Here is a 19,574-nt window from a genome sequence, read left to right as displayed (position 1 = left end):
AAAACCAAAAAGGATTTTTTTTTTTTGCTCATTTCTTTACACTGGAGATAGCACAAACATCAAGTCTTGTCTTTCCTCTTTTTGCTGCTGCAGGGCTCCTTGAAGAACCAAGAGCACAGGAGCAGGAATTTTCTAAGCTGCTACCAGAGGGATGGGGCCGAAGTGTGTTGTTGGACCTTTAACAAAGAGGGCTTTTCTCCCAACTGTATGTCAGGTGTTCGGGTTAAATGGATGGTAAGCAGCAAACAAGCCACAAAAAGGGCCAGATTCTGGCCGGTGTAAATCAGTGTCGCTCCATCCAAATCAATGGGACGGCGCTGATTTCTTCCCTGTCTCAGCTGCTGAGGTTTCGCTCCCTTGGTGACGTCACACCCTGCCCGTTCTCCAGTCAGACACAGGGAGAATAAAGTCGTTTCTAATCTTACAAAACAACAAGAAAAAAAAATCTATCCGAGAGGTTACAAACCCCAACCCCCCGCGGGCCACCGTGCTGTGTTAAAGGGACTTGTGATTAAAGCCATGTAGACAGCTGTATGCAGGCTGGGGTCTGGTTTCTTTCATGAAATGGAAGTCTGTTAACACCGCTCATGGAGTTGCACGTGAGTTGTGTCTCTGCCCAGGCGCTGGGGCTACAGCCTTTTACCCTCATTTGTATGGACTCTGGCCATGCTCTCTGAGTGTTCACAATACTCCAGCCAGACACAGAACTCTCATGCGTTATGGGGAAAGATCAGACTGGATGATCACAATGGCCCTTTAAATCTATCCCGCAGCATCCCCGCCACGGCATGCCAGAATCCTACCTGTCCCCTTCCCTGCGCAGCCCATTTACCCTGTACCTCCGTGGTCTGGGATAGTCCCTGGGCTGCGATGCTGACAGGGCGGGAGGGACTCTGCTTAGATCCCCTTTAAGCACAAGCACTGCGTACTGAGCTCAGCTGTGGAAGGAGCCCGCAGCACTTGGCAAAGCAGCTGCTGGGAAGCGCCACACGCTGGAAAGGTTTATACAAATATAGGGTGAGCAGGGAGCTTCAAGCTGGGGGAGATGGGGAGAGCCCTTGCAGGGGGATCAGGTTGGGTCCTCCGCTGAGGACCTGTCTGGAAAACACAAGGTGCGATCTTATCCAAGGAGCAGTATTTCCAGGGTGCCCGAGGATGGGCCGTCTCTGGCAGGGGGCTGACTCCATCTGAGGCTGGGAGACCATGTCAACCAGAGCCCCCGGGCCTCGGCTGTCCCCCCGAGGAGCCCGCCCTCACCTGGTGGGGGAAGCTGAGGGTCTCGGAGAGCTTGCTGACTTGGCCCAGAGTGCTCAGGTCCTCGTCCAGGCGGCAGATGGTCTTCTGGATGCTCTCGCGGTTGGTGGACTGGGCGGCCCCTTTGTGTCAAACAGAGCGACAGGGTGTGTCAGACAGGGTGTGTCAGACAGGGTGTGTCAGACAGGGTGTGTCAGACAGGGTGTGTCAGGCGGCTGAGATGGTGGGTGGGGGTGGGTGGGACACTCCCCCGCTTGACATTTCACTGAACCCCTGCTCCACTGGATTCTCTACTGCCACATACAAACCGAGCCGCCGGGGGCCTTATCCCCGCTCCCCTCCTGTTCTCCAGCTGCTTGTGCTGGAAGGGTCAGACAGGGCAGGAGATCCCCTCCCGCATGGACTGCTGGGCTGCCGGGAAGGTCTGTACAGCTGATCTCGGACCCAGCCTTGTCTGGCCTTCGGATAGGACCCCCTTCCTCTGGCTCCCCCGCCCTCCTGCTGCATCTCTGCCCAGCCACTGGAATAAAGCAAATGAGCTGGCTGTCCTGTTCCCTCTCTCTGTCTCTTCAGGGGGTCAGCTGCTCCCACCCCCATTCTAGGGATCTTTTGGGGCTGCCCTGCTCTGTGGGGCTGGGACCGGGACACGCTCCTCCAGTTCCTCAGAGGTTGCCTCATTCTGGCCTGCACCTGGGTGAATTTAACCTAGAGAGGTGAGGCTGTTGCTGCTCACAGATGCCCTGTGCCAGGGCACTCCGGGGTTGCGAAGCCTCCTAGAAGGGCTGCTGTGATGGGCGTCAGGCAGCCTGACTTCCCCCCTTTCTCCCAGGCTCACTGTCTGCCGAGCCCTTCTGCACACAGCAGCCAGCTGGATCTGCTCAGCGTGAGCGCTGGGTTCCCAGGCACGGAGCGATTCCCACGCAGCAGAGCCCCTGCTGGAGTCCTCGGGGCCCACGGCTGGGTGAGTCATCCCCGAGCCAGGCAGGCTCCTCCCGCGCGGAGCAGCCCGGGCTGCCCGGGGCCTGTTTGCAGCGCTAGCTCACGGACACCGGCGCGCGGGGCTTCCTGATGGAAACTGACATGCGGGCTGATGCCCCCGCTGGCGCCGAGAGATGAATGTGTTTACACCCTCAAGAGCCCTGGCCAAGGGAGCGTCGGCCGCTCCCCCAATCCTCCCAGCCGCCCCGGCGAGGAGAGCGTCACTAGGGCCGCGGCAGCTACTAAGCCACTATGCTGGGATAAAGTGTGGGGAGCAGCTCAGCTCCCACCCCATCCCACGGGGCCTCGACGCACAGAGACCTGTGATCATTTTCATGAGGGTTGTAGGGGGACATAGGGCCAGATTCTGGGCCCTGCAATGGCCCCTCTCCGCCACTCCCCTCGCTGCCCCTTGGACACCTCCCCTCCACCCCGGGCCATGGCAAGGACGGAAGCGGCTGGAGAAGCGTGTGCGACGGCTGTTCTGCAGAGCAACCTGTGGGCAGCTGGGCGCTACCGCAGCCTCCAGGATCTGCACCAGCGCCACTGCACTGTGGGGCACAGACGGCCTTTTCTTTTGTTTGCCCAACGCCGAGCACACCAGGGCTTTGATCTCGACTGGGACCTGCGGGCGCTACCGTAATAGAAACGCTGGCTAACACAGACAGTACAGACCTTTCACAATGTCTACATCCTCCAGGGGCAGTTTCCAGAGCAGCTTGTACTTGCTGGCTATGTCGATAACGCTGGCTGCCGTGTAACTGGAAGAGAAAGACGTGAATGGATTCCCAGACCGCAGTCCTGAACGCGACCCCTAGGTGGTGAGGGTGGCAAGTGTAAGAGAGCCACGCTTAACACGGGAACTGATCCTGGGCCTAGAAACAGCCCCAGGGACTGGGTGTTCTTGGCAGGAGGGCCCCAAAGCAGTCACCCCGATCCCTTTTCTCATTCTCAGCATGTGGGGCAGGGCGGGGCACGTCCCTGCCTGCTCCCAGGAGCCCAGAGCACCAGCCCGGCTTGCTGTGAACGTTTGAAGTTTGGCTCCCGGGGTTTGTTACCAGGATGGAGAGGAAGGTTGGCTTTGCCTAGCATTCTGGGGGATCCCGGTCGAGTTATCCCTCAGCCCACCTGCCCCGCCCAGACCTCCCCCGAGTCCCATCGGCCTGCTCTGCCTAAGCAGGGTGCACCGAGCTCCCAGCGGGCCAAAGCCACCCTGTCGATTTCCCCGCCCCGGGGCACATCCGGGATGGGCGCAGATCCCCTCTGTGGGGAGGGCTGGGAACAAAAGGGGGAAAGATAAAAACCAGTGACTCGACCTTCTCGGAACGGTTGCTCTTTGAGATGGGCTGCTCACGTCCATTCCAAGTAAGTGCGTATGCGCTGCGTGCATAGTCGCCAGAGGGTTTTTCCCCATTGGGTCAGTGCAGGCGCCCCTTAGAGTCCTGCCTCCATGGTGCCATACATCGGGCCCTGCCGACCTGCTTTCTCCCTGGCTGGCTTCCACCGAGGGGAAGGTGGGTGGCTCTTGGAATGGACACGAGAACACATCTCGAAGAACAATGATGAAAAGGTAGGTGACCGTTTTTAGCGCCTTCGATCGCTGGCTCATGTCGATTCCAAACAGGTGACTCCCAAGCGGACCCTAGGAGGAGGGGTCGGAGCTCACAGAATCGCTGGCTGAAGCGCTGCTCTGCAAATGCATTGTCATCCCCGGACTGCTGGGTGATGGGCGCAATGCGCTGTGAACGTGCGGATCGACGACCATGCCGCCGCCCTGCAGATCTCCTGCGTAGGGACATGCGTCGGGAACGCTGCTGAGGAGGGCTGTGCTCTTGTGGAGTGCGCTGTCAGAGCCGGGGGCTGGCCCCTTTGCTAGGTCTCAGCAAGTCCTAATGCAGGTCTTGATCCACGCTGAAATCCTCTGGGATGATAGTGGGAGACCCTTCGTCCTGACCGCTACTGCGACAAAGAGTTGGTTCGAGTTATGAAATGGTCTTGTCCTGTCGATGTAGAACGCCAGTGTCCGCCTGACATCGAGGGAAGGGAGGCTTCCTTCCCTGCCATTGGCATGCGGCTTAGGGACGAATACTTAGGAGGAAGATGTCCTGGCCTGCATGAAACTGGGATACCAATTTAGGGGGGAAGGCTGGATGTGGGTGCAACCGGACCTTGTTCTTCCGGAATACGGTGTATGGAAGTTCGGCTCTCAGGACCCTGAACTCAGACACCCACCTGGCTGAGGTTATCTTCCACGAGAGGTAGAGGAGGGGCACATTGCTATGGGCTCAAAGGGGGGAGGGGGCATCAGTCTGGAAAGCACCAGGTTAAAGTCCCAGGCCAGTACTGGACGGCGAACTTGGGGACCTGGCCTATTGAGGCCCTTGAGAAAACGGGTGGCCGTCGGATTAGCAAAGACCGATCAACCCCCCACCTTGGGATGGGACACAGAGATCACCACCAGGTGCACCGTTATGGATGACACGGCCAGACCCAGCTGCTTCAGGCGCAGCAGATAAAGCAGAATGAAGGGTAGTGCTGCTTGCGTCGGCGGGGTGCCCTTCTGCATTGCCCAACTGGAAAACCTCTTCCACTTGGCCAAGTACGGAGCCCTAGTGGACGGCTTCCTGCTGCCGAGGAGGATCCCTCTGACGGGCCCCAAGCGTGCGGAGTCCGTGGGATTTAACCAGGAAGCTTCCACACTGTGAAGTGGAAAGACTCAAGGCTGGGATATTGGGGGCAGCCTGCGTGATTAGTCCACCGCTGAAGACAGGAGGATCAGAGTGACAGTTCCAGCGGCGTCGTAAGCAATGCTGTTGGGGCCAGGCTTGGGCTATCCGTGTGACGGACGCTCTGTCCCTCCTGATCTGAAGCAGGCCCTTGTGAACGAGCGGGAAAGGCGGGAACGCACAAAGCAGGTGGCCCTTCCAAGGAAGGAGGAACGCATCTGCGATCGAGCCCGGGAATGAACAAAACTCGCTGCAGACAGATCTACTTGGGGAACTCCCCGCTGCTGGATGAGGCTTTTCACGATGTCCGGGCGAATAGCCCACCTGGGCAGTGGAAGGATCTGCTGAGATGGTCTGCCAGCTCGGTCTGGGATGCAGGGAGGCCAGATGCCTCCTGGTGCATGGAGTGAGCGGTGCAGAAATCCCAGTGTGAGGGCTTCTTGACCCAGGGGAGAGGCGCGTGCTCCACCCTGTCTGTTTATATAAAACACATCACTGTTGTATTGTCTGTCCGGACTGATACGCATCTGCCTTGGGCATGCTAGGCAACCCGCTTTCAGCTCCCGGCCGCTTCTTCTTCTGCTTGCGTGTGCTGTGGAGTTCCATTCATTCAGCACCTGTACGTGGCAGACCTCAGCCGTTCCAGCGCTTTGCCGGTCAGGAGGTTGAGGGAAACCCCTCCTCCTTCGCGGCGGTGGAGGGGACATTCCTCCACACGATGGTCCGCTCTTTGTATTTCTCTACACTCGCAGGCTGCAGTAGCACAAAGGTCCCAGCTGTGCATGCAGGAGTTAAAGCGCCCGACACCCGTCCTTAGGCGGTTTACGCGGGTCCGCTCCTTTCGTGGCTGGCTGCAGCCTGTAAGTGAGGTGGAGATGGGAGGCAGTTTTTGCCGTCTGCCAGGGTGTTCCTTCCTCCACTGGCTCATGACCCACTCACTCCGGCTTTGGCCATTATCTGCCTGTAGAAAGGCCTGAGCCGCTCTTATGAAAGGCCTGCGGCTTCTGAGGTGTTGAGCCAGCAAAGGCTGGAAGATCCTTTCAGGAAGGGGATGGAGCAGGCTGTTAGCAGCTTTGAATGCTGCCTGCCTGGCTGCGGGCAGCCGTCTCAGGCGCTGCGGTGGGACACCAGACAGACTGGGCTGTTCGTAAGATGGTGCTGGAGTGCTGGCATCTGCTGATAATGCGCAGGGCATTATCAGGGGTGGAATTACAGCCGACCTCCTCGTGCTCCACCTTGGAAACGTCTCACTGATGGCGACCGAGTTGTAAGTTCGGTTTCGAGATTCCCTGCCGCTGAGGCGGCGCGATAGCCCTGCTCCAGACCAGAAGCCTTGAGTGCTGAGGGTCCCTAGATGCGCGCCCCACCCCAATGCTGATGGGCCTGTGACTGGACACCAGGATGGCTGGGCTCCGGAGAAGGGCACCTCCGCACACACCGATTGAAGGTGGAGCCACCACCAAAGGGAGTCTGTGACCTGAGAGGGAAGCGAAATGACCTTGTCTGATCTGTCTCTCTTTGGCCAGTAAGCTGATGCCAGCCAAGCCTGGAGAGGTCTGAGCCACAGCCTCGCATGCTGGCCCACCTACGTGCAGGAGGCCATGTGACCTAGGAGCTTCAAGCACTCCATGCCATCGCGGTGGGAAAGCGTCTGAAGTCCTCTGTGATGGAGCAAACCGTCGGGAAGCGAGACGCCGGCATTGGTACCGAGTCCAGAATTGCTCCTATAAACTCTGTTCCTTGGGTAGGGGACACGGTTGACTTGGCTACCTTTGGCTGTAGACCCAGGCTGTTGAAGGTCAACTGGATCAGGCTGTCATGTGCCTCTCCCTGCTCCTTGGAGCCAGCTGTCTAGCTACGGGAACACTTGTACCTGTCGTCTCCTTAGAAAGGCAGCGACAACTGCCATGTGCTTGGTGAACACTCGAGGGGCCGCGGACAGGCCGAAGGAGAGGACTCTAAAGTGATGATGAGTGTGGTTTATTACAACCCTGAGGAACCTTCTGTGGGACGGGACTATTGATATATGAAAATACATGTCCTTCAAGTGCAGGGTGGCATACCAGCCCCCCGGGTCCAGGGAGGAGATGATAGCGGCCAAGGATACTATGCGGAACTTCAGTTTCTCCATCCATCTGTGGAGGTTTCACAGGTCGAGAACGGGTCTGAGACCCCCCTTTGGTCTTTGGGATTAGGAAATATTGGGAGTAAGACCCTTTCCCCTTAGCTTCTGAGAGAACTCCTCTACTGCTCCTGCTCTTAGGAACCTTTGCATCTCCTGCATAAGAAGTTGCTCATGAGAGGTGTTCCTGAAGAGTGATGGGGAAGGGGGATGGGCGGGAAGGGAGGTCCAGAACTGGAGAGAATAGCCCAATTCGATCATGCGCCGCACCCCTCGGTCCGAGGTTGTCTGAGACCACGCCCGGTAGAAATGGATAGACAGTTCAGGACGCAGGGAGAAGAATCCAGGATCTGGTTCGGTGTGCCTGCCTCGGATGCACCCTCAAAATGCTTGCTGGGTGCCGGAGGACTGCCCTGCCGAACCCTGGCCTTGGCTGGAGGGAGGTTGCGGTGTCCTGTGCTTGTTATTTCTGCCCTGCTTCCTAGAATTGTCCTGCCTAGGCTGCACAGGATAAAACTGCTGAGTCGGTGGCTGTGGCTTAAAATGCTTCCTTTGGGTGGATGGCACATGAAGTCTAAGGATTTCCGTGTTGCCCTTGAATCCTTCAGGCTGTGGAGTTTGGAGTCTGTCTGCTCCGAAAACAACCCCGGACCTTCGAAGGGCAAGTCTTGAATTGTTTGTTGGACTCCTGGGGGGCAGGCCCGACCCCCGCAGCCAACAGCCCCTGCTCAGGGCGATCGCAGATGACATGGTTCCCGTAGCCACGTCCGCCGCATCCAGGGCGGCCGGCAGCGAGGTCCTTGCCACTGCCTTGCCCTCTTCCACAGCCACACCAAATTCCAATCCGGAGTTGGCCGGAGGCAGCTCTGGGAACTTTGTCAGGGGCTCCCATGAATTAAAATGTATATCGGCTCAATGTCGCCTGTTGGTTTGCGATGCAAAGCGGGAGCCCCCCGGTGGAGTACACCTTCCTACCGAAGAGGTCCAGCGTCTTTGAGTCCTTGGACGTGGGCATCGCGCCTTGCAGCCCTGCCTCTCTTTCTTGTTTATTGCCACTACCGCCAGACCCCGGCTGTGGGTGGGTAAAGAGGAACTCGTGTCTTTGGAGGGTGCAAAGTACTTTCTTTCTATCCCCTTAGCTGTGGGGGGATAGCTTTGAGCGGGGGTTGGACTAGACACCTCCTGAGATCCCTTCCAACCCTAATCTTCTGTGATTCTAACTCCACCTCTGCGTCCGATGACACCAAGTGCGGGGACCACGGCGGTGCGGAGTGAGACGGTGCCAGGGGAAGGCGACCGGTGCCGCATCATGGCAGGCTTGCCTCTCGACGGCACCCTGCTTCACTGCGGGGCTGGGGTTCCTAATTGCGGCGCGCGCTTCATTCTGGCCAGGGGCTGCTGTGTTCTCATGACTATCAGGTCCCCAGCCGCCTCAAAAGTGACGAGGGGGAAGGGAGGTCTATCTTTTCCGCCCGGCTCTCCATTACGGGTGAGTCCACTGGCGCCAGTCTCGACAGAACCCTCCGCGGGTCCAAAGTTGACGGTGCCGTCTCCGGTGGAGTAGGCGCTGGGTCCCCGGTGCAGGACACAAACGGCTAGCACTGCTCCTCCCCGCTGCCTGCACCGTGGGCAAACGCCCTCTATCAGTCTTCTTGAGCCTCTGGCGAGGCCCCAGAGCATGGGAACGGTGCCGGGTCATCTTCGGTGCTGGGGAACGCTGGTGCCGGGGTTCTCTCAGTGCCGAGTCCTTCGCTGTAGACTCTCTAATAGAGGCTGGTGCGGTCTGCACCGAGGTACCGGGTGCTGGGTCCAAGGGGCCGGGGGCCAGTTGGGGACGGACAGCTGCCTCCATGAGGAGGTGTTTAAGGTTTAAAGGTTGAACGTTCCTCTCCTTCTTGGTCCTAGGAGGGAATCCCCTGCAAATCCTACAGCGATCAGGCTGGTGGGATTCACCCAGGCACTTCCGGCAGGATTCGTGGGGTTCGCCCTTTGGCATAGGTTTATGGCCGTTCCCACGTGGTTTGAATCCTTGGGACCAAGGCATGCCCCGGTTCCCAGGTGGGAGAAAAGAAGCGGGGGGGAACGCCCACAAAGAAAACTTTAGCTAACTAGTTAACTACTACTAACTAATTCTACTCTAACTATTTACAGGAACCACAGTAGAAGACCACCGGGGAAAACGCTTGCCGAAGCCAGAGAAGATAGAAGCTCCAACGACTGTCACGGGTGGTAAGAAGGAACTGAAGAGCCGGGTCGGGAGGGCCGTACATACGGCGCCTTGGAGGCATGACTCCAGGAGGCGCCCGCACCGACCCGATGGATATCGCTAGGGAAAATCCTTCTGACGTCTGTGCATGCGGCGCACGCGCACCTGCGTGGAATAGACATGAGCAAGCACTCGAAGAACGGAAGCCAGAGGGAAAGACAGAGGAGGAAGGGAAACTGACATCCCCAGCTCAGAAATTAGGGGCCAATCCTGTTTGGCACTGAGTGTTCTCAATGCACTGGGAAGTCCATGGGCCTGATTCACCCCTACAGATGTGTGTGTGTGTGTGTGTGATGGGGGAGGGGGGGTGCTTTTGCAATAGCCCCTGGCACCCACAGTGATGGGGATTTGCTCTGGGGATCTTCTGGGAGATGAAGGCCAGGACTCCAGAGGAGCCCCCCACCCCCACTGCAGGCTAACCAGACTGCCTGGGGCCCACCCCTTCCTCAGCCATCCTGGCCCACTTTCTGGGCTGTGCCAGCCAGCTCCAGCCACCACAGCACAGCAGTGACCGTGAAGGGCTGGGCCGCTGTACCTCTGCCCTGGGCAAACCTGAAGGCCTGGGCATTGGGATGGGGCTCGGCCCCTCGCAGGACTGAGCCCGCACTGTGTGTGCTGGGGGCGGGCATGTGAGCAGCTGACCTGCCCTGCTCCAAATAAATCAGTGGGTGGGGGCTGGAGTGGGTGAGTGGTCCAGATTACTCTGTGCTACCCCACTGGAGCCAATGGCCAGGTCTGGGTACCCACAGAACAGGCCCACAGGGCAGTTTTCTGTGGGGGTCCTTCAGCCTTGACAGCGGTTGGATTCGTACACAGAGTCACACCCCAAGCTGGATCAGAACCAGTGCAGGGGAGATGGAGGTGGTGGTGGAGACGGGTTCCTTTCACCCCCAACCCCCAACTTTTCTGATTCAGAAGGTGGTTCGCTTTTGATTGCCCACAGCTGGATTCAGAGCCGCGTGAAACGGAGCTGTCTGGGTCAGAAGAGGAGTGGCCAGACCCACTCTGTGTTTGGGTCAGGACCCCCCACCCCCACCCCGGGCTTGGATCTGGACCGATCCCCCAGAATTCAAAGCAGAAGCTCAAACTGCTCAGGGACGGCAGGGCTGGGGAGAAGCCAGGAACATCCCTGCGAATGGAGCCGTCTCTAGGTGCGTGTGTGACCCCATCCACAGGGCGGGCGGCAGTGGCAGTGGGTGAGCCCCAACCCTCTCTCCAGGCCAATGGCCCCTTTACTCACAGGCTCATGGAGCTGCGGCGCAGAGACCCCGACTTGCGCTTCAGAGTGGTGCAAACCAGCAGGTCTGTGAAGAGGAAGAGCGAGCGGTCCTTTTTCCCTCCCACTGCCTTCTGCAGGGCAACAAGGGGGGGAAATTAACCCTCTCAGTCCGGAAACCCAGGAGATCTCAATACAAAGAAAAAATCCAGCAGCACGTTTAAAGGCAAAACAGATTCTGGCTGATACAACATCAAAGTGCAGGGTCTGGGAACGAGAGGACGATTCTCACCCCCCATCCCTGCCCAATGTTTCTTTCTATCCAGATAACACTGGACTGCAGGGATACAGGCTAGAGACATTTTTAAATGGCTTGTCCATAAGCAAGCACAGCTCAGATTTGTTTGCCTGACAAGACAATACGGTTGCCCCAATATTTCTTTGCGGGACCAAGCTAACATCTACAATTCAGTTATTATGGGACAAGTCTCGAGCTCACTTTCTGCTCAGACCTTGTTCCAGGCTCAGCACCCAGTGACTGCAATGGGAGGTTAGCTGGTGATCCCGCATTAATAAACAGCCACCGTTGGTAGGTGCTGGATGTGACACTGGCAGGCTTGTGTCCTGTGTATATTACATTTCCTGAGGTCCAGAACAAGCTGCTGGGCTGACCTGAGTATAAAAGTCCCAGGTGCACTGACTGATCCGCACATCCTGCCGGAAGCTAAAACCATGACGAAGGAGCCTCCTGCCTCAGTTTCCCCACATCTGCTGCTCAGTAGCAGCTGCAAGCCACATACAGAATTAGCCAGGACAGGGTACAGTCGGCCTCGGCCTGATTGCAGTAAAGTAGCGGGCTAGGCTGACAAACTGTCCCTTTGCAAAGGGACTGAGATAGGAAGAGGCCAACTTTCATAGGCACATCAGGTCAGATGTGCTGCACAGTTAATCCAGAAGACCTGACTCTCAGCAATAGCCACTGCATCTTGGCGCCTTAGCAGCCTTGCATATAAGCCTTCGGTACAGGCTCAGAGAGCTGAATCAAGGCTTGAAAGATGCCACCACCAAACAGGAGGGTGTGATCAGCACATACACAGGGCTGCATAACTGGTCTGCAGGGTTTGCTGGGTGCAGCCTCCCAGAGCAGAGGAGAATGGAGAAGAGAGGCCTAATCAAGCACGAAGGGCAGATGGAAGCAAGGACCACAGGCCAGAAGAAGGACAAACCCTATCTGAATAAGCAGCCTTGCTCGTCATGGCCTGAAGCACGTTTGTGGTGCCTCAAGCATCTGGGAGCCAAGCTGGGCAACAAGACATCACCGGCTCTCTGTCCTTGCTTTGCAAGCCTGCAATAGGTGAGATCCACTGGGCAGCACGCTCTGTGTTACTGGTTAAACTTACGGCTGCACCTTAGGCTGATTCTTAGGTTGCACTAGGCAGGTACGACTGGGCTATGGAAACGAACAGTCTGCTACAGCAAGAACGCTAACCACTGCAATAACCTGCTGTAAGAGGCATCTAATGTCTGAGGCCCTTGCTCCCATTTCTTAGACTGCAGGATCTTGGGGAGCCACTGTGTCTTCCATATGTTTGTACAGCACCTAGCACAATGGAGCCCCGATCCGGATAGTGATACTGTAACACAAAGAAATAACCACAGTAGGACCACAGAGTCATCCTAGAGCTCGGTGATGGGAAGGACCTATTACTGTAACTCACCTACCCCTTCCCACTGTCAATGCGTGTTTGCCCTAAGGCCTCTGGTTCAGAGCTAGTCAAGAGATCACAGACAGCGCTGCAAATGACATTCGGTTTGCTGTCATCTGGGGGGGCCATATCTTTGGATGGTCGTCAAGCATTGCTGAAAAGGCTGGCAAATCCTGACTGTTGCATCTATCACAGCACAGATTCGCATTGTCGGGAAGATTTGTACCAGAAAGCCTGGGGATTTGTGACTTCTTGTTCTACTGCTTAAAAAATGTCAGTCATTCAGCTGGGGCAAGGCAGAAATAATATCGTGTGACTCAGACAACGAACAAGACACTACCAAAGGCAGCAACACATGGAATTCACTGTTTACGAACAACTTACTGGCCAAAATTGGTTTGCAAAATCTTTTTGGCATCTCTGAAGTCTAACAAGCAGGGGAATTAACTCCAGAGCAATTTGCGAAGGGTAAAACGGGGCTGACTCAATGGCTAATATTGTTTGCACTGAGTTATTTGAACGCTTGACCATTCTCGCTCCGCTCTGCTCTTGGTCAGTTTCTCATCCCACTTGCCCAGGGCAATAAACCTTTTTCATTGTTTTGAATGACCTGGGTCGTTCCTGATTGCCCAGCTCCTGCCAGAGTTCTGCGGATGAGATCCCAGGATGTGATCTGAGAACCACGGCGGCACCATCCCACACACTTGCTCGCCTATGCAGATCCAAGTGACCTCTGATCTGAGCTGGGGAAGCAGGGCTAACCGTTCGGGCGAAAATAGACCTATTTATTTTGAACAGCACTGGCAGGCTGGTGTTGTGTTGCCATGGAAACAGCCCACGGACTACTTGACTGGGAAATGGAAGAGCCATCTTGCCTGTCTCTTGTTTGAAAAGCCACGGGTTTCATCAAATAAGAGCGAGAAGGAGGTGGCAAACAGGGTTGTTTTTAAAGTGGCCGTGTCCTCTAGATGAATGAAGGCTTTTCTTTGTGGTTGTGTATCACTTTAAATAGATCACACTCCCCCACCGCAACTGGATTCAGAGCATGACAGGAGTCGGGGAACGACAGGAATCACGTGGATAAAACTGATCTCTGGCTCTTCCCACCTGATCAGGTCTTTATGGTATGATTTATAGATTCAAAGAATTTAATGCCAGAAAGGATCATGTGGGGCGACCTCCTGAATAACACAGGCCAGCGAAATTCACACACTAATTTCCACATCGTGCCCACAACTTCTGTTTGAGCAACGGCACCTCTTTAAAAAAGCGATCCAGTCTGGATTTAAAGATTTCAAATGATGGAGGATGCACCGTTTCAAGGGTTATTAACCCTTTATAAACAGAAGCCCAATATAAAGTGTGACTGGGGTATTTTTTGGGAGGGAAGGGGGTTTGTATGGATGATGTGGTTTTATTTGCTGTGAAGGACGCTGCTAGAAAAATCAATGCACAATCCAACCCACCTTAAAATAAAAGGGAATCTCTTCCCTGACTTACATGGAATTTGGCCTAGGCCCCCAATGTTCTGTCTTCTATAAGCTTAGAATGCTTGAATCTTCTTTTCCTATTCCATTTTACCCACCCGTCCCAGTTCTCATGCTGGGTCCCAGCATCTAAGTACCTGAATGCCACCCATCTGACAAGAAACTGGCACCAGTAACAGCGCTGCCTGTATCACTTGGCCTCAGAGAGGTAGATTGGCCCAGTAAGTTAGGGCATTAGCCTAGCACTTAAGAAAGATCTGGGTTCAATTCTCTGTTCTGCCACAGACTTCCTGGGTGACCTTGGGCAAGTCTCTCTGTCTCAGGAGGCTGTCTGTAAAATGGAGACAGCGGCATTGCTTTACCTCCTGGGGGTGTCATGATGCTAAATACATTATAGAACGTGAGGGGGTTAGACAGTGTGGTGATGGGGACCACAGAGAGATTCAACCTCCTCCCAAAGCAGGTTTTTCCCCTCCAGAAAGTCACAGGAAAAGCAATCTTGGGACGCTCACTTTGCCTTTGCTGTACCTGATCTGCAGCTAACCAGGGCCTTTGCTCTCTCAGAGACTGTCACTCAGGCACTACATTGCTAACGGGAATACCCTACATGACAGAAACAAGCTCATCAAAAGCCAAAGCACAGCAACAGTGGTGTAGAGCTCCAGGCCTTGCAATTATGATTCAGTGTCCACATCAAACACCAAAGGTGTGCGTGACTCAGGAGCCTGGTAATTCGGAGATCTCCCCTCGGGAGTCTTGTGTTCTGCACTTGGCTGTCGCTCTGCACGCATCTCTGCAGTGCTCAGCAGGCCAGGAAGATGACCTTGAAAGCTCCCGTTGCCTCTGAGAAAAGTAGGCGTCATGGGGCCATGCGCACACATCAGGGGCAGGCGGGGAGGAGGGGCAGTGATGATGAACGGGGAAGGCGTGTGAGCTAGACAGAGAGGGCGGCTCTTACCACTTCCACCACCATCTCCTGGCGCACGAACCTCCGGAGCGGGGCTTGAAGCTGCAAGTGCGGAAACAAAAAGAGTGGGTCAGAGGTGCCAGGCGTTCTGTCAATCTTAGTGCTAACGTCAGTGTCGGCAGGATAATGTGCACAAGACCCTTGCTGTTAACACGGTAAGCACCGATTCCGGATGTCACAGCAGCAGCAGGGTTTGAAGTGCTACTCTGTGCTCCTGGGCCATCTTCCACCAGCAGGCTACAGAGAGGAGAAACCAGGCTAGACGGAGAGAAACAGACTGGGGTGCCCCAGAGATGAGAAGACAGGAGCTGTCCTAGGAGAAATCAGACCAAAGTATCTGAGTTTCCGGGGAAACTGAGAGGGGCAGCTGGTGTCCAATTACCCCTTCCCCGGTGCTAGTGGCTAGCTGTGAAATTCAGACTTGGAATCAAACTCTCCCAGAGTTCAAGGAAGTTCAGATCGAGGGTTTCGCTTCAGCCCACGGCAGAGTTAGGGAGCAGCCGCCGAGTTCTAGTCCAGATCCACAAGGCTCCACAGCCTGGGTGCGTTCGGACTGGGGTGTGGTCTGGGCCCTATCTCATCGCAGGGAGAATAAGGGGCTGAAACTTTCAGTGCAGGATTAAAAGAGACAGAGCGAGCCTGAGGGTTGAAGGGACTTGTGTTCCCCGAAGCAGCGCTCTGCCTGAACTCTCAGCTATCACAGCTCAGCCAACCTCTGGGACTGCATCTTTAACCAGCCTCCAGCCCACACCCCTGACGATGCTACCCAGGGCCCGCAGCCTCTCTATACAAAGGATGCAGGTAGCCGGTGACTGGTATAGAGCATTGCATACGTACGTCCTCCATCCCTTCAATGTGGGACTCGATCTCCTGCACTATCCTGGCATTCCTCTCCACCTCCTCCGCACTCTTCATGCCTTTGTTTATCCGCTCGGCCACTTGCTTGATGTTCCTCTGGGCGTCTAGCAGGAAGGGGTGGTCGGGGTGGTCCTCGGGCGTGTGCTTCAGAAGGTCCTAGGGGAAGAAATATTGGAAGACGTTAACACCACAAGACATTGAGCCAGGCCGGGTGGAATCTTGCAGGCCCTACGTGCTGTCTGGGTAACCCGCCACGGTCTCTCATGCAAGGTCTGTAAGAGCCCGTGTTTCCACTGCTGATGTCTGGGTAACCTGTCAGGCACACTCCGGACCCTGGCTACCATGTAAGCTCCTGGGGTTTCACCTTCCATTGTCTGGGTAACGTGTAAGTGCCTGCAATCCACCTGCAGTTATCTGGGTAATACGTGGGGAGGTCCTGGTGATCGGACTCTGGAAATGCACTACGCTGCTGTTCAGATTAAACTGACCCGCTGAGCTGGGTGAAAAAATGTACCACACCCCAGAGCAGCTCCACCGTTAATAACGTTGGTAGCCTCATGTTCTACCGTCACTGCTAAAGACAAAGGTGTGCTTTTACCATGGGATTACTTAACGTGTTAATAATAGCAATAATTCATAATAATACCTAGCTCTTACATAGCACCTTTCATCAGGACATCTCAAAGACCTTTACAAAGGAGGTTAGTATCACTGTCGCCATTGAGATGGGGAAACTGAGGCACAGAGCAGCAATGTTGCACAGCTGGCAACAGAATCAGGTCTCCTGAGTTCCAGTCCAGTGCTCTAGAGCCATCCCTAATCCTTTGTCGTTTTACCATGAGGTAAGTTAGGGTAGGTCATTAGGGTGGGGGGTATAGTGTTGATCTTACATAGCTACCTCCTGGTAAAAACTAGAACAAGCTTTTCTCCACTAGGATTTCGCAGTGAGCTAGCTACTGTATGTTAGGTACCTCCCTGTAAAAACCCCCACTTTTTTTTAGCAATGGAGACAAAGTGTCAGTGTAGAAGGACTGGTAGCTAACACTGGCATTTTAAATACCACGTTGATTAGATCTGCTCTGTGCCCCCCACTACAAAAAGGATGTGGACAAGTTGGAGAGAATCCAGTGGAGGGCAACAAAAATGATTAGGGGGCTGGAGCACAAGATTTATGAAGAGAGGCTGAAGGAACTAGGCTTGTTTAGTCTGCAGAAGAGAAGAATGAGGAGGGATTCTATGATGACACAACACTTAAAACGCTGATGTCAGCAGTAGGATCCCACTGGTGTCAGCAGTGGGATCCAATCTGCACTAGCACTCCCAACGATGCTAACAGCCCAACCAGTGTTAGGTATGGTGGGAAAGATTTGCAGAACTTCCCTGGGGGATTTGAGGCTACTGATAAGTTGGAGGAGTGGTAGATATGCTGGAGGGTAGGGATAGGATACAGAGTGACCTAGACAAATTGGAGGATTGGGCCAAAAGAAATGTGATGCGGTTCAACAAGGACAAGTGCAGAGTCCTGCATTTAGGGTGGAAGAATTCCATGTACTGCCACAGACTGGGGACCAACTGGCTAGGTTTTTCTGCAAAAAAGGACCTGGGGGTTACAGTGGACAAGAAGCTGGATATGAGTCAGCAGTGTGCCCTGGTTGTCAAGAAGGCTAATAGCATATTGGGCTGTATTAGGAGGGGCATTGCAAGCAGAGAAGTGATTATGCCCCTCTATTCAGCACTGGTGAAACCACATTAGTGTGTCTAGTTTTGGGCCCCCCACTGCATAAAGGATGTGGACAAGTTGGAGAGAGTCCAGCGGAGGGCAACAAAAATGATTAGGGGGCTGGAGCACAAGACTTATGAGGAGAGGCTGAGGTAACTAGGATTGTTTAGTCTGCAGAACAGAAGAGTGAGGGGGGATTTGATAGCAGCCTTTAACTACCTGAAAGGGGGTCCCAGGAGGATGGGGCTAGGCTGTTCTCAGTGGTGGCAGGTGACAGAACAAGGAGCAGTGGTCTCAAGTTGCAGTGGGCGAGGTCTAGGTTGGATATTGGGAAATTTTTTTCCCTAGGAGGGAGGTGAAGTGCTGGAAGGGTTACCTAGGGAGGTGGTGGAATCTCCATCCTTAGAGGTTTTTAAGGCCCGGCTTGACAAAGCCCTGGCTGGGGTGATCTAGGTGGGGTTGGCCCTGCTTTGAGCAGCGGGTTGGACTAGATGACCTCCATGATCGTCTATGATTTGACCATTCTGTAAGCCTCGCTGTCTGTGATGGACGTTGCTGAATCCATGCTGGCCACTTTTTGCCTGCCAGCATAGCTGGGGCAGATATTCTGGCAGCATTACAGACATGGTGACATGAAGTCTCAGTTCCGCTTCCTGTAATGTCACTGAAGATAGTTTTGTGTCATTTGTATGGGCTGTCAAACCATTTCCAATACCAAGCCAAGGGGGACCCTGAGCTGACAGCTACGGTCAGCTGCAGGCCAGCAGACACGGCCATTGGGCGAGTAAACCTACAGTTGCATCTGGCAGGGTATCACAGGGAATGAGATGAGTTGCCTTGGTGAAAGACCGTTGGCTTTACGCTGCACGGGAAACAGGTAACAAGCTCTCAGAAGAGCGTGTGCTGAGATCCTTCCTAAAGGACATCCCGCAGTGGGGCAAACTGAAAGGATAATTACGGAGAGACATTTCCGTCAGCCCTTCTTGCTAGAGTGGACAGGAATGTTCTCCCTCGAAGTCCAGCCCACCAGCATCTTGATGCTCATGCCACGCCATATGCTGCATCTATTGCTCCTACACTCTGAATGTCTTCATCAGAATCAGACAGAAACCTCCCCATTATGATTACACAATTTTTAAAAAGGTACCAGCTTCCCCTTTCTTACATTCCAATGGGGGGGCTGAAGGCTCCAGAACCCCCCCGCATCATATTACTCATCTCTTATAAGCCAATCAGGAAGCAAAGATTTGCATATACTATGTGATTGGATCATCGCAAGGCAATCACATTTTCACAGAACTCAGCTGGAACCAATCACAATACACTCCTTTGCACATACTTGCCTGCCACCTGCGGTACTGTGAGGATCATTTAATGGGTGAACATATAAAGTACTGTTACCATCACAGTGGGTTCTCTGCTCTAGACATCAGCAATTTTATGAGAAGATAGAATTTGCAGGCTCATTTCATGACTACTCCTAGCCAGTCGTGAGACAGGACTTTCCTTTTGAACGTAACAAACCAATCTGCTTCATTCCTGAAGTAAAATGTCCAGCAATGGACACAGTAACTAAAATATTATCAACCGCTAATTTACAGTTAGGCTTATGCTCTGCACAACGGCCTGTGTCATAAAAAAATTATAGGGGTTGAAAAGAGCGTAACCCTGGACTCAGACAATTCATCTTTCCATCGGTTACACTGAAAGAGATCAGCAAAATATTGTATGAAGAAAGGAGCTGCCCGAAACTGCAAGCTAAAAAGATGTGTGTTTTGCATTAAAATAGCCTTTATAGGAGAATGAACATTTGATGCATCAAAATCTGCACCAGCGCACGTGAATATCAACAGAAAGCTGTTCTTTATCAGTTAGACACTGGGAAGCACTGAAGTTCCTTTGAATTGTTCCACGCGGTTTTCTTTCTGGCATATGGAAAAATGAAAGTTAAGGTGTGGGACATCCTATGCTGGAGAGGATGTGAGGTGTTTGTGAAACTATACCGTCACTGGGTTTTAGAATGCAAACCCACCTCAGCATTTTGCGAGCTTTGATGGCTCAGGGGATTAGGAATGCAATGTTGCCAATTCTCATGATTCTATTGCAAACGTTGCAATATCTGGTGTTTTTCTTAAAGCGCCAGCTCATGAAGTCATGTGAATATGTAAGAATTTCCAGCCCCTGTGATTATAGGAAAAGCTTGAAAACATGACCCCTAAAGGTTAAAAAAACCAGAGGACAAAGATAAAGAATCCCAAATGTATTATTTTTTAA

The 19,574-nt window shown here is 54.1% G+C and overlaps 1 protein-coding gene across 1 annotated transcript in view; it reads right to left on the bottom strand.

The window, feature by feature from the left end:
• Positions 1–19,574, bottom strand: part of ARHGEF17 (Rho guanine nucleotide exchange factor 17) — a 222,048-nt gene that overhangs the window by 24,674 nt on the left and 177,800 nt on the right. The window contains exons 6-10 of the mRNA XM_067533255.1: positions 15,560–15,736; positions 14,714–14,764; positions 10,587–10,696; positions 2,908–2,993; positions 1,258–1,376 (exon numbers count right to left, since the gene is read on the bottom strand). Coding sequence (XP_067389356.1) covers positions 1,258–1,376; positions 2,908–2,993; positions 10,587–10,696; positions 14,714–14,764; positions 15,560–15,736 — 543 coding nt within the window. The remainder of the gene's footprint in view (positions 1–1,257; positions 1,377–2,907; positions 2,994–10,586; positions 10,697–14,713; positions 14,765–15,559; positions 15,737–19,574) is intronic.

This window comes from Emydura macquarii, unplaced genomic scaffold (genome assembly GCF_026122565.2).
Source record: "Emydura macquarii macquarii isolate MOO-44397 ecotype Brisbane River unplaced genomic scaffold, CSIRO-AGI_Emac_v2 contig_3328, whole genome shotgun sequence".
NCBI lineage: Eukaryota > Metazoa > Chordata > Testudines > Chelidae > Emydura > Emydura macquarii.
This window is presented reverse-complemented; position numbering and strand designations above follow the sequence as displayed.